Source organism: Delphinapterus leucas, unplaced genomic scaffold, assembly GCF_059928025.1.
Source record: "Delphinapterus leucas isolate spDelLeu-1000000601 "Yukka" unplaced genomic scaffold, BTC_Dleu_Yukka2 spDelLeu_asBTCV2_sq53, whole genome shotgun sequence".
NCBI lineage: Eukaryota > Metazoa > Chordata > Mammalia > Artiodactyla > Monodontidae > Delphinapterus > Delphinapterus leucas.
The window spans coordinates 3,207,771-3,222,588 of NW_028322262.1; the positions used below are offsets into that span (position 1 = coordinate 3,207,771).

A 14,818-nucleotide genomic window follows, 5' to 3' on the forward strand; every position below is an offset into this window, starting at 1 on the left:
GTTTCCCAGCCTCTGTAAACCTGCAAAATGAATAGAGAGAATAGTGGAACACAGACCCATTGTTCAAAGACACAGTCACTTTAGGGAAAGAGGAAAAGAACGGGTAGGTGAATCTTCTCTGGGATTGCAGGGTTCAGCTCAATAAAGACGGTCCTGTATAAAAGAAACTTCTCTAAATGGTTGAATTCTTAGCTCTCCAGAGATCTGAGTTTTCTTTTCCCCAGTCCCTGTGGGTTGCTGTGGGGAATGTGCCAAACCTATCATTTGAGATAAAAAGTTATGGTGAGGTAAGCTTCTAGGCTGGGGGAAGGAAGACTTAGTGACTGAAATGGGGGATGCTAAGCACTGGGGGGCAGGAAGGAAGAAGGAGCTAGTAATGGATGTAACAAATGCTGCAGCTGCCGGCAAAGCCTGGATTGAAGTTCCTTCCTGAAAATGAGGACCCGGGCAAGAATGACCACTCAGATGTAAACAGTGTCTCTGACTGGGAATTCTCATCTGCCTGCCGGTGGGCCAGAGCTGAGCAAGTCCTTTCTCTCCTCTGTATGCACACTGAATTGGTTAGTAAGTGACGTGTCAGAGGACAGGAATCATATTCAGTGGATCTTTCAAATCCAGGAGTTTGAGGCTAATGAAATTAGTGTGTGGCCAGGGCTCTGCCAACTAGAATTAAGTCACTGCAGCCACACTGCAATGCATTTTCAGCCTGAAGGGAGCATCAGGGAGGAATTTCGGGAGATTTGTTTCTGAGCCTGTACAAAATAATACTCATAATGCTAAGAAAGATTAAATGTAAATTAATATTGACTACGAGTAACATATTTAAAAAATAATCGCCGAGTGGGGGATGGCTTAAAGTGGAGAGATTATATAATATGGTGTCCAAAGAATAAATCTCCCCTGACCACTGTTCATGGGCTATAAGTAAGATATATTACAATGGAAAGTAATGGGAACGTTTTTAGTCAAGGCTTCTCTGCTATTGACTTGAGAGCAAATACTCTGAGAGTATAAATTACTCTTGCTATGTGCTGACTCTGAATGAACAATATTTCGTGTGCAGTGACATGGTCTAAGCTATAGACTTGGAATTGAATGGCATCTGTTTCAATTGTTTTGTTCTCTCAAGAGCAACTAGATAGAAAAAAGTGGTCAATTTGACCCTTGTGGGAGCGTGTTGCAAATCTAAACCTGTGTCCCTCATACCATAAATGAAATACATTTGTAAATTTGTAAGTGTTTTCTTTCTGTTCATTGATGCTTGAGTATAATCTCAAACTTTGGGAGCAACATTTTATACATAAGTAGTTGGTTTTCTTCCTTTCTTCTTTCTCTTTCTCCTCTCTCTCCCTCTCTCTGTTTCTATCTCTCTCTCTTTCTCCATCTTATGTAATTGGATAGAACTGGGCACCTAGGATGATGTGGTGTTACTATAGTGGGATTTTTTTTTTTAAAAAAACAACTCTAACTTACCCTTTTAAAAATTTCATAAATACAGGTGTCAGTGCCATTTGGAATAGTCTCTATAACAATTTCTGTCTCCACATTTACTGTGTTTCAGCAAATTTACCTAATAGATGGTGAGTGAGCAATTTTTAAAGGGGCATTTTTTAGAAGAGCGGAGAGGGAAGGAATAGAGACAGGCACATACTGTATTTGAAGTTACCTCCACGTGTATTTTATGTATGTATACCCATACAATTAAGAAGTCTTTGGATGTTTTATCTTCAAGAATAATTCAGATAATGGATTACTTGAATATCATAAACATTTAGGGTTTAACAGATTTGTTACATATAGACGTTGTATCATGGATTTAAAAGACCATAGCCAGCGGGCAGCGGCGGGCGGAGCGACCGCGGGGCGGCGCGGGCTGGGCGGCGGGTGCGGGGGTCCGTGCTTCCTCGCGGTGGAGGGCTGGGGTTCGCCGAAGACGCCGGGTTGCGCCGCGTTGCCAGGTTACCGAGCGCGTGCCCCGCGCCCGCTCTTCCGCCCGGGCCGCCCTCGGCGCCGCCTTAGCCGCGGTGCGGGCTTCGCGGGGCGCCGGTTCCGCGGAAGCCTGGGTAGGGCGCTGCGTGAGGGACTCTCGTCGCTCGTGGACGGGGCGCGAGCGCGCGGGGGACGTAGGGCGCCGACCTGGGCCTCCCCGGCGCTCCGGCTCCGCTCAGGGCGCCCGCTCAGGGGCCTCCGGCGCGAGGCCCCCTTTGTGGTCAAGATGGCGGCACCCAGGCGGGCGGCGCCGAGGTGAGCTGGAGTCGGGCCCGGAGAGGGGCGAGTCTGCCACGCCCAGGACTTGGACCCCGGGCAGGTCTCCCGTCTCCCGCGGAGCGGCAGGTGAGTGGGCGCGGCCGCGCGTAGGTCCCTCTCGTGGGGTGGTCAGCTCTCCGTGCGTCCGCAGACTTCTGTCGTCTGATAGTCAGATCTGGGGTGGCCCAGGTTGGAGGCGAGGGTGCTTGATTGGGGAAACCTGAGGGGTTTAAGGACTCTGTTGGGATCGTTTCAGACCCCAGTAAGAAGCTGAGCAAGTTTCCTCCTGACTCTCTTCCCGGCTAAGTTTTCTCCCTTCTCTGAAGACGCCAGCTTTTCTGAATCACCTTGTTACCCGGGGGGATACAGTTGGTGGTTCTGACCGTGGAACGGAGGACCTGGCGCGGGGAAGCCTGAGCTGGTTCTAGTTACTTTGTTTGCAAAGCACTTGTTTTGTCTTTGGAATCTTTGTGTATGTTAACCAACGTTGGGAAGAGCCAGCGTTTTCTCCTCCAAAACACTGTGAGGGGTAACCTTATACGTAAGAAACAAGATGGCGTTCACATCCGTCTCTTTTCCAACCACTGAGTTTTGGTTGTGTTTCCTTTCTTTAAGTTTGTCTCGTTCTGAAGTGATAACAAACAAACAAACAAAAAGACCATAGCCAATTACACAAAGTATACTCTAGTCTCAGTCCTGCCATTAATTAGCTTAAGTCATTTAATTTTTCTAGGCCTCATTTTTCTCGTGTGATGTTTTTTCTTTGAAAAAGTATAGTTTCTAGAAGTCTCTAATCTCTGTGTCATAGTTCAGCTTGGAGAAAACCTGTTCTTATCCAAACTCCATGACATTGTATTTCCAGCTCCAACTTTGGACTTTGAGTGAGTTGGGGGCAACTTTTTCAGGATATTTTCACACAGCTTTTTTAGTTAATACCAGTCTAGCTGACTTGTCATACTCAGACTTTCGTCCATATTCTTTTACCAGTGTGTTCCTTAGTCATATATATAAAGACTGTTGTGGGCAAAATGACCTCCTGGGTCAGCTTACTGCATGGTCATCGACACAGGGCAGGGAGTAAGATTCTGTGGATTTTACAGAAGCAGATACAGGTTTCATTATCCATGTCCTCTCCCCTTTCATCTTACAAAAACAGCAGGCTTTTCTTGGAGAACTGCCAGATAATGCCATCCTGCCTCCTCACGGGCCCCAGGGATGAGTCGCCCAGTGAACTCCAGTAAAGCAGGTGATTGGCTCATGGGTAGGCATCTGACCTCGGCTGAGTCTATCAGACTCCTCCCCAGGACTTTTCTCTCAGAGAAAAATGGAAGAATTGTCTTTTCTCTCTGGAATTTCTAAGCTGGGGAGATATGACTCTGGGACTCCCAGTGACCATCCAGCACAAGAAGAGACTTTCTGTAAAATAAAGTCTTGCAGAGGTAAGCAGGGCTGAGCGATGGAGAGAGAGCTGGAACCCTGCTGATACTCTGGAACTTGCAGATCCAACTGTATCTGAATATGGCTGCATCCCTGAATTTCTAGTACTTGTTTGTTGAGGTGGTTGTTGTTGTTTGGTTTTTGTTTTTAAATTTCCTTTGACTATTTTGAATTTGTTTTCAGTAATGTGCATTTGAAAGCATCATAGCTAAAAGAGCTAATTTCCTACATTAATGTCAGGTTTGCTGAGTGGCATTCCTTAAGTGAAAAATAATATCCGCTATTTTCTTTAAATAAAATCCTTCTAGCTCAGGTTTGAGATACTCAAAACTCTGCCTCCTACCCCCCTCTTTTCCAACATTTACTATATCACCTTGAAGCATTTGTGACCACATCTTTCCCATCTAGACGCAGTTGAGAGAGAGAGCAAAGACTTGTGATATAAACTGCAACCTATATGCCTCCTACCTGGAAGCTTTAGAACATACTTGATTCTTGTCATTAAAGCAAATCTTTTGTTGTTGTCTCCAGGACACAGAAGCATTTTCATGGCATAATGGAGTACAAAGTACATTAAGCCTAACTCTACTTCTCACCCTCTTTTACTTTAAATAGGCAGAAAAGAACAATCTCAAACACATTTTCCCAACAAATAAAATACATATACGATTATGTTTAGAAGACGTTTATGCAACACATAGTTAGACTGATTAATTAATGGACCTTTCGCCAACTGGCACAGTAAATATATATGTTCAATGTGCTTAATTAAAAAGAAGACAATAACATATTTTTACAGGTTAATTATCTGAGAAGAGTATTGTGCCAGCACACTTGATGCTACAGTATTTCATGTTTGACAGGTAATCTTCTTTCAATTATATTTACTGCTAAATGTTTCTTGGATCAAGCTATTAAATTATAAGGTCAAAAGTAAAATGATACGAAATTACAATGATAAAGGGACACATATCCCACTTTATGAGAATAGAAGTTCTAATTTCTTTTCAATACTACTAGTAGTGACCACAGTACTAATTTGAGCCCTTACTATGAGCCACTGTGCCCATATGCATTTAGTTCTTACAGTAGTTCTGCAAAGGGCATATAATAATCCACACTGCAAAGCTGAAGAAAGTGATTCTCATAGCTGAAAGTCACATAGCTGGTGAGTGGCAAAGTCTAGATTCAAACTTAGAGTCGTCTGACAATGCCCAGGTTGTTGACCACTATGTACACTGCTCAATTGTTGCACCAATAAAGAAGTGCTTGAAATAATTATAGATTTGCCTACCCTGAAACTGCAGTGATTTAAAGACATCAAAGTTGCCAGTTGCTTAACCACATCTACTTACAGTAAGAAATTACATTTTATTTCATTTCTAAAACAAGATTAATTCTGCAGGCCCATAGAAACTTGAGCACACAAATCCTACCTCCAAATGAAAGATGCTTGTTTTCCACTATTCAACAGATGGCCCTGTACAGAGGCAATAAATATATAGTAGAATTTTCATTCAAATAAATGAGAAGAGAGGTTTCTTCTTGTCCTGATTCAGTGCCCATCATTATGGATTATGATGGCTCTTCCCAAACTTTACTTCATTCACTCCACTCTTTCTACAAAACTCCAGTAATGGAATCCATCATTCAGATATATGTGCAAAGCGAAAGGACTGTATTAATACAGTTGCTGAAAGTCAAGTTGATAGAGCACAGGAAATACATCCTAATAAATGCAACATTAATGTTTGTGTGGGCCTTGGAGTTAGCGGTAGAAAAATTTTCAGTTTAATGGAATATTTTGCCTCTTGCTGTGGAAGTGTGGCTTAATAGTCTTGTAATTGGTCATTTACAGAATCCTCCATCTCTGGGTTTCATGCTTTCTTTACTCTGCAGCTGTTGATTCCTTCTCTTGTTCTGGATGGAAGATAGCAACGAAGCCACTTCAAAGGGCTCAGCCTGCCTTTTTGTGTTATTGTTTAGATGAAGATATTTCCATTTATTAAAGCACACTATTTAAACATTTTTATCATGTTTCAAAGTTGACTGTGTTCTGAAGGTATGAGCACAGGCAGACAATAATGGGGGATGTTTTCCAGGAGAGAACATACCCTTATCAAAGGAATTATCAGAATTTTCATGTATGGATTGAGAATCAAATTCTGGAGTTAGACCTGAATTTAAATTCATACTCACAACTTATTACCAGTCTCATCTTGATCAAACGGTTACCACACTTCTCATCAATTTCCTTATCTTTGAAAGCGGAATAAGAGAAGTATGCCTGGTGGAGTTACACATAAAGCTCATCTGATAGAATATTCATAAGGATTTTGCACAAAATATACATGGATATATTTTAGCACCGAGTTTAGCATGCGATTCGTCTTCAATACATTTAAGAGCTATTATTTTATTATTATTATGCTATCGTTAAATATCACTATTACTTAAATGTCATTATTGCTAAAATTGCTGTAAAACTACCGCAATAACCCATGATGAATTCCCCTCTTCTGTTTCCTTTGTTTAAATGGAAAATATATATATAAATCTAGACAGAGAACACTTTAGTGATCCTATTCAGTGGAGTGAGAATTTCCATGGCACTGATTAAAACAAATCCTGAATTGCATGGACTTAAGATAGCAGAGAGGGGCTTCCCTGGTGGCGCAGTGGTTGAGAGTTTGTGACCCGATCCGGGAAGATCCCACATGCTGCGGAGCGGCTGGGCCTGTGAGCCATGGCTGCTGAGCCTGCGCGTCCGGAGCCTGTGCTCCGCAACGGGAGAGGCTGCAACAGTGAGAGGCCCGCGTACCGCAAAGAAGAAAAAAAAAAAGATAGCAGAGAGGCTAAGAGATTTGAAGTTAGACATCCCCAGGTGTGAATTCTACTGTGACCCTCTTCTAGCTCTAGAACCTTGAGGAAGTTACTTAAACTTTCTGAGCTTCACTACTAGTTTCCTCATCTGTATCTTTTTCAGGACTATTTATCAAGCATCTTCCTGTTCTCTATACTTGGACGTATCAATGAATAAATCAGACAAGAGCCTTTGCCTGCGTGCTCCTTCTTGCATGCTTTCTCCCTCCTTACACTCTCGTGTGGAAACGGATGTTATAAATAAATTCTGTGCTTTGTCACAAGTTGACGGGCGCTACGGGGTAAGGAAAAGGATGTGAAGCTCACTGAAGAGGCTTGGGTTGGGAGTGCTGGAGGAGTGTACAGGTAGGTTCCGATTTTAAATAGGGTAGTCAGGGTGGATTTTATAAGTTGACATTTGAGCAAAGACTTGAAGTGACAGAGTTGTCAGAATGTATGATGGGGAGACCACTCCCTGGGAGCAAGAATAACCAGTCCCCAAACTCTAAGGCAGAAATATGCCGGGCAGCTTGGAGGAATATCAAGGAGGCCACCCTGGCTGACTTAGTCAGTGGGGAGGAAGAGACAGCAGGAGGGCTGGAGGTCGGATATGTGATGGGTTGGACTGGGTAAGTCCTGGGAGGCCATCACATGCATTGTGTCTTTTACTCTAAATGTAGGCAGCCAGGGGCAGGATTTTAGCCGAGGTGTGGCATGAACTGTCTCTTGTTTGAAAAGCATAACTCTATCTGTGGCCTTGAGGATGTGGGGAGAGAGTGGAGTCAGGGAGAATCTCAGGAGGCAACTACAGGATCCTCGAGGTCTATGCTGGTGGCCTGCACCAGGCTGCTAGCGGCTGGTAATTCTCAGAAGTGGCACATTGGGAAGGTTGTGACAGCATTTCGTGGTAGATTGAATGCAAGAATGGAAAGGAAGAGGGAGTCAAGGGTGAATTCGAGATTTAGGGCCTGGGAAACTGGAAAGGTGTGGTTACTGTCACCCAAGATGGAAAAAGTTTGGGGTAGAGCATGTTTGGGGGATTAAAGACCAGTTTTGGAGGTATAAGATTTGAGATGTTTTCGTGACGTCCAAGTAGAGATGCTGAGTACACAGTTGGATACACAAGTCTGCAGTTCTGAAGAAAGGTCTGAACTAGAGATACACTTTAATACAATGGAGATATTAAGAATAATTACATGGAAGCGCTATTTTAAAGATAAAATGAAGTCATGCAGTTAGCACTCTGTCTTCTCAAAACATTGAATAACTGTTAGCTAAAATAATTACCTGAAATGAAAAAATACCTATAGTTTGTTTTGTTGTTTGCAGTAAAAGTGAATAAAATGTCACAATTATTTTAATAGTATTTGTGACACAGTAGTTTTAGTTAAGACACCATGACTACAAACATTTACAAGAAACCTTTCCGTCTCCTACTTTTCACTCTGATAGGGTACTTGGAACCATATTTTGTAAGGTTTAAGTTAGTTGCCATAGGGTACCTCTTTAATTAGAAGTAATTCTGAACTGTCTAGTTCCATGCAGTTTTATATACATGTATGTATAATTATTATTTTATGATTTATCAAACTCAGTTGAAAATTTGCATCACTGGTATACATTAGAATTTAAGCATTTACCCAGGTATTCAAGGAAAAAAATGTACTTGTCTTGTAATTTCCATAGGGGAAATTACACGTCTTCCCTTCACTTTGCAATTGAAAACATGGCAGGGGAAATACTTGTAATTTCCATAGGGGAAATTACACATCTTCCCTTCACTTTGCAACTGAATTTGCAATTGAATGCAGGGGAAATACTATCTTACTGGTCTTTGAGTTCCCCTTAGCTATCTGCAAGTCCTTAAACAGCCTTTGTGGCTTAACCAAAATTCTCTTCCATCTTCATTCCGCTAACAGATATTGGTCTAAGCATGTACTTATACTAAAAAATGCATGACCACGTTGTCTCTACACATCTATAATTTTATGTTAACACTATCATTATGTAAGCTATACTTGAATTGTAATTATAACAGATTTTATGTCAACACACATCCATTTCTAGTGTTCATCTGGTGTTCAAGGGGAGAGCAGCATGTCGTAAATTTTATCAAAATATAACATCTGAAGAATAGAACAGAGGGTAATTGTGTAATTCTGTATTCACTCTAATTAAGTTCAGTGGAGTTGGCATAATAGAATTAAGATGAAAAAAAAAAAAAGACATTGAGGTACCATGGCTCCCTCTCCTAACACACCCTTTTTGTATCCGAGAGCAGAGACTCAGCACCTTTCTGTACAGAAATGGAGACAGGAAGAGGCCAGAGGATGAATGACAGGCACGAATGAGGTGGAACTTTGAAGAGCAACATGGAAATGAAATAATTCTTTTGTATTTGGTAGGTGGGGAAAATGTACCAGCGTGTATGCCTACTGGGACCACGTTTTCCAGAACAGTTAAGCCCAGTGTCAACTATGCTGTCCCACCTTCCTCGTAAGTAGGAACATACTGTTACTTGAATCTTTGCTTCCTGTTTCTTGATACCTGGTTGAGAAGATTATCACAAGAACTGCATCTTGTTAGCAAATACACTGTTTTGAAATGATTGACACTCACTGAAGAGTGGCAACTCCAAGCTTGCTCTCTCTTGATCTTGGACTATTTAAGTCTGGAGTGCAGGAGTGGGTTATGGGGAAAGACCATTGGAATTCTTATGTCTTCAGCATAATGGTTATAGCATAATGGTTAGGAGTGTAGGTGCTGGTTCCAATCTCTGCTTTCCACTTGCTAACCATATGAGCTTGGGCAATTTACCTGATTACCTGAACCTCAATACTCCTGCGTATAAAATGATGTTAATAATATTTCATCCCCATAGACTTGTTTTCAATGTTAAAATGAAGTCACTTACACCAAGCACTTAATACAATGCCTAGAGCATAGTAAAGTCTATTATTATTACTATTACTACTACTACTATTATTATTATTACTATCACGATGCCAGGTGCTATTTTTCCTATGCCTTATTCCATTATCTTCTGCCCTGTTCCCCCATTTCTGTCTTGTTTCTGTACAAGGGTAGGTTTGTCACAGAGCATTTTCTTTCCCTAGTGTCTGACTCTTAGTCATCAAGGTGACTGGTCCACGACCCCGGCATTCATTGCTGCTCGTTGAAGCAACCCATTTTGAGAAGGGGAGTTGGATATTGATGCCAAGTTGGGTCAAGGAGAGAGAATTTTCTCTCTTCTGCACTCAGAGAGCTAAGTGAAATATTCAGGCCTCAGAAGGAGAATCAGGCAAAGGGCAACATGCTTAATTTCATACCTTAGTGATTAAGAACAAGTCAGACAGGCTGGATTTGAACTCATTTCCGTCATGTACTGACAACGGGATCTTAGGTGCTTTTGTAACCCATCTGAGGCTCAGTCAACATCTGAAAGAGACGAATAACATTATCAGAACCTAGCGTATAGCCTCGTTGTAATAAGTGAGTAAATCCTTTTAAAACGTTCAGCACGTTGTTTGGCATATAAACACTTAATAAAATTTAGCTTCTTTGACTACTACCGCTGCTAATATTATTAAGTAGCTGAGCAGATCCGAGGCCCATTTTTTTCTTAGATTGCACATAATCATTTGGACAACCAGCTCACATTGATCAACCGTTGCTTATATATAAACCCCCATGAACCCAAAGGTGCTTTAACTCTCTCCCAGTCAGAGCCTGTTCTGGGGGCAGAAGCAACACCGGCACTACCCCCGTCATCTTTGCCTTTATTGTCACTACACTCGCCTGCCGTACTGAGCACTTTCTGTTTGCCAGGCACCAAATTTAGCCCTGCGTATGCACTATATCATGTAGTTCTCACACTCCACTCAGGTGGGAGACATTATCATCATCCCCAGTTTTCAGGTAAAGACGCCGAGGTGTTGGAAAGGTAAGAAACTTGACCCACAGCAAGAGATGGAGCCGGAGTATTCAAACCCTTCTCTCTGACCTCAAGAACCCTTAAATATTAGCATACTACTACATCCTGGTAAGAAAATCTGCTTCCAGCCACTCTGGTGAGAGTAGAAATGATTCTCAGTCCCCACATTCCTCTATTGCCCATGCCACCCTAGCCTCAGGACTAGGGGGGAAAGGAAGTGATCTCTTCAAAGAGCAGCCAAAGGGAACCTACTCCCTTCTGCCTTTTCGTAATCAACTAACCAATATTTTATTTCCTTCTTAAGAGTCCCCACATGTTCCTTTTGGTACTTAGCTTGGCCTTTTAGAATTCTGACATTCTGTACGTGACTCATCCACTGTATTTCATGTTAATTTATTGAGGTCAAGTATAGGGTCTTACTCATCCTGAAGTCCAGTTATCCCCTGTCACATCTAACTCTGTTCTCTTCTTCTTGTAGGACATCTGCAGGTATTTATTTGAATTTTGTTGAATTGTTCTCATCAATAGTACATTAAAAGTTATACAGAAAGTGCTTTCTTATAAGGAAAACCATCTAAATAGATTTCTAGCTCTTTACTTTTTATAGCACTATTGTAGAGATTATAGATCTCCAGGTAATATTTTTTAGATTGAGTTCTTCATATCATCTTATTTTTACATATAATGATAAATCTGAATTTTCTCTATCAAACCTCCGAGACTTCACTGGCTTGTAACTTAGCTCGTTGATTATGTGTTGTTGACTTTTCCATTTACAATGATATTTGATCCTGGTAAGGATGGGGCTGGGTGGGAAGGTACATCTTAGGGCCATAAATTGGTTTTGTAGAGAACTAACATAAAGATCTAAAGTCTCATCATATTTCTGCAGAACTCATGAATCATTTTATTATAATTCCATTCATTCAGGGAGTATAAAACCATTTTCCAATTGTTATTCCTAATTTGTTCATCTTCTCTTCCTTAGTCTTAGTGAGAAGAGAGCAGGCTGAATGGAAGAAAGTCATTATGACCACTGGGGCCACTAGGGTAGGCATCAGTCCCAGAGTTTTGTTTTCATCTCTCCGCTATTAATGTTGGCTAATGTCTTGAGTGCTTACTTGGTGCAAATTACTTAGCCGACCATGGCAAATGGATTGTGTCATTTCATCCCCTGATAGTCATACAATTAATGTATGTATTATTATGATATCCCATAATGCATATATGGAACAGAGCCTCAGAGTAGTTATTTGCTCACCAAAATATGGTAGATGTGGAATTTGGACTCAGGTCTGATAGACTCCTAAATCACTCCTAGTGATTTTTACCACTAAATTAAAGTTGTATACCTCTGGAGAGTAGATAGTTTCTAAAATTTCCTCAGCTCTAACGTTTTATAATTAAATTTTTGTCTGATGGCAAGCTTAACAGTTAAGATGGGTAGGAAGGAATGCCAGCCTGTTGAATGGAATTTCCCTGAAATAAGCCTGTTTTATGACACCAGTTCACTCATTCATTCACTCAGCATGTATTGAATGTTTGCTCTGTGCAAAGGCATTTTAGGCATCACAGTGGAGTGAGCGCCCCTTCCATAGACTCTCCTGCAGCACTCAGAGAAGTCTTGGACTGGTTTGCCTGTTATGGAATGGGGCTTGGTGATAGAAGCCTGGTTTGTCCTCCACTGATAAAACTAAGACATACTCATATGAGTTTATAGGCATCTTGAAGCCGTGGGATAGTAACACACATGAATCTTACCATTTTTGCCTGGGATTAATGATATAAAGGCTTTGGATTTGGGTATGGAAAATGGGTGCAATTATGGGCGTGTTGGTTCTACATATATATGGACATCACGTGTCATCAGCCTGCAGCTACCTGCCATTCCTCACTACTTCTTTTCACAAACCAAACAAGTACCTTCTTATCTCTCCTGTGGATAAGCTCTTGACAGTGGCACTAGGGCCTCCCTCAATAAGTACATCATTGGCTAAACCAGTGCTTTCTCAGATATGCTCATTGAACAGCCCTTAAGGTGGACTGACATTCCACTGCCTAGAATAGAATATGGTGTTCTTTAGAAATCGGGGGGAAAAAATAGGCCACCAGATGTACTTTCTTTACTTTAAATTGTTTATATATATATATATATATATATATATATATATATATATATACGAACAATTGTTATATATGTGTATGTATACTTGTTCATATATATGAATGATTTAAAATTGAAGAGAGATATATATATACACACACATATATATATGTATATTTAAATTTTGGCTTCTGTTAGCAAGTAGTAAATTAAATTATTAGCAGATCCATACTGCAGGGAAATAACCAATCAGATTTCATTCAATAGCTTGCTTTTTTGTAGATTTATGGTTGTGATTTTATATCTGCAGGTATGTTTGCTGAAGAAAATATTTCTACCACTTTACGCAAAATTAAATTCATTTAATACCAATGCGGCATGTCTCAAATGTCTTAATACAGTTTTAATCTTTAATCGCATCAGAAGTATGGAATTAGAAACATACCCCAAAATCATTTGAAGATATAATTACTTTCATTTCCCTTATACTTTTGAGACTTTTGAAAAATAAGTATTTAGTTGTACTTATCTGTTTCTGTCTCTCTAAGGATAGCAAACACTGAAACACAATTATTTTTAAAAGTCAATATTAAAAGTATATTGTCCAAGATGATCAAAACTAAGGAAGTGGCAAAGAAATTCAAAAATTTAAACTTTCAAAGGGTGCTTTTTTTGTGAATGTGTAGTACTTGTTCTTCTGAAGGAATTAATCTTTTTAAAAATTTAATTAACTTATTTTTTATTGAAGTATACTTGGTTTACAGCATTGTGTTAATTACTGCTGTCCAGCAAAGTGACTCTGTTATACATATGTATATACATTCTTTTTCATATTCTTTTCCATTATGGTTTATCACAGGATATTGAATATAGTTCCCTGTGCTATATAGTAGGACCTTGTTGTTTAGCCAATCTATATATACCAGTTTGCATCTGCTAATCCCAAACTCCCAGTTCATCCCTCTCCCACCTGCTTCCCCCTTGGCAGCCACCAGTCTATTCTCTATGTCTCTGATTCTGTTTCTGTTTCATAGATAGGTTCATTTGTGTCATATTTTAGATTCCACATATAAGTGGTATCATGGCATTTGTCTTTCTCTTTCTGACTTACTTTGCTTAGTATGATAATCTCTAGTTGCATCCATGTTGCTGCTGCAAATGGTGTTATTTCATTCTTTTTTTTATGGCTGAGTAGTATTTCATTGTATATATGTACCACATCGTCTTTATCCATTCATCTGTTGATGGACATTTAGGTTGTTTCCATGTCTTGGCTATTGTGAATATTGCTGCTGTGAAGATCAGGGTGAATGTGTCTTTTTGAATTACAGTTTGGTCTGGATATACGCCCAGGAGTGGGATTGCTGGATCATGTGGTAGGTCTATTTTTAGTTTTCTGAGGAACCTCCATACTGTTTTCCACAGTGGCTGCACCAACTTACATTCCCACCAACAGTGTTGTAGGAGGGTTCCCTTTTCTCCACACCCTCTCCAGCATATGTTATTTGTAGACTTTTTAATGATGGCCATTCTGACTGGTGTGAGGTGGTACCTCATGGTAGTTTTGATTTGCATTTCTTTAATAATTGGCAGTGTTGAGCATCTTTTCATGTGCCTATTGGCCATCTGTATTTCTTCTTTGGAGAAATGTCTCTTTAAGTCTTCTGCCTATTTTTTTGATTGGGTTGTTTGCTTTTGTTGTCATCAAGTTGTATGAGCTGTTTGTGTATTTTGGAAATTAAGCCCTTGCTGGTCGCATCATTTGCAAATATTTTCTCCCATTCTGTAGGTTGTCTTTTCATTTTGTTTATGGTTTCCTTTGCTGTGCAAAAGCTTGTAAGTTTGATTCTGTCCCCTTTGTTTATTTTCATTTTTATTTCTTTTGTCTTGGGAGACTGACCTAAGAAAACATTGGTATGATTTATGTCAGAATATTTTGCCTGTGTTCTCTTCTAGAAGTTTTATGGTGTCATGTCTTATGTTTAAGTCTTTAAGACGTTTTGAGTTTATTTTCGTGTGTAGATAGGTTCATTTGTGAAAGGATGTGTTCTAACTTCACTGGTTTATATAAGGCTGTCCAACTTTACCAACACCACTTGCGGAAGAGACTGTCTCTTTCCCATTATATATTCTTGCCTCCTTTGTCAAAGATTAATTGTCAAAGATTAAGTGAGGTGTGTGGGTTTATTTCTGGGCTCTGTATTCTGTTCCATTGATCCATATGTCTGTTTTTG

At 40.3% G+C, this 14,818-nt stretch overlaps 1 protein-coding gene across 21 annotated transcripts in view; it reads left to right on the forward strand.

Moving 5' to 3' along the window:
* The first annotated feature begins 2,086 nt into the window (after positions 1-2,086).
* Positions 2,087-14,818, forward strand: part of LOC149743917 (uncharacterized) — a 191,716-nt gene continuing 178,984 nt past the window's right edge. For 7 of the 21 annotated variants that reach the window (XR_016391667.1, XR_016391664.1, XR_016391665.1 and 4 more), the window contains exons 1-2: positions 2,087-2,334; positions 8,952-9,042. Coding sequence is in view for 9 of the 21 variants with exons in the window: in XM_089906030.1 (XP_089762156.1) it covers positions 8,961-9,042 (82 nt within the window). In the remaining 12 variants the exon portion in view is untranslated. The other 14 variants (XR_016391669.1, XM_089906027.1, XM_089906025.1 and 11 more) reach the window with 6 other exon arrangements.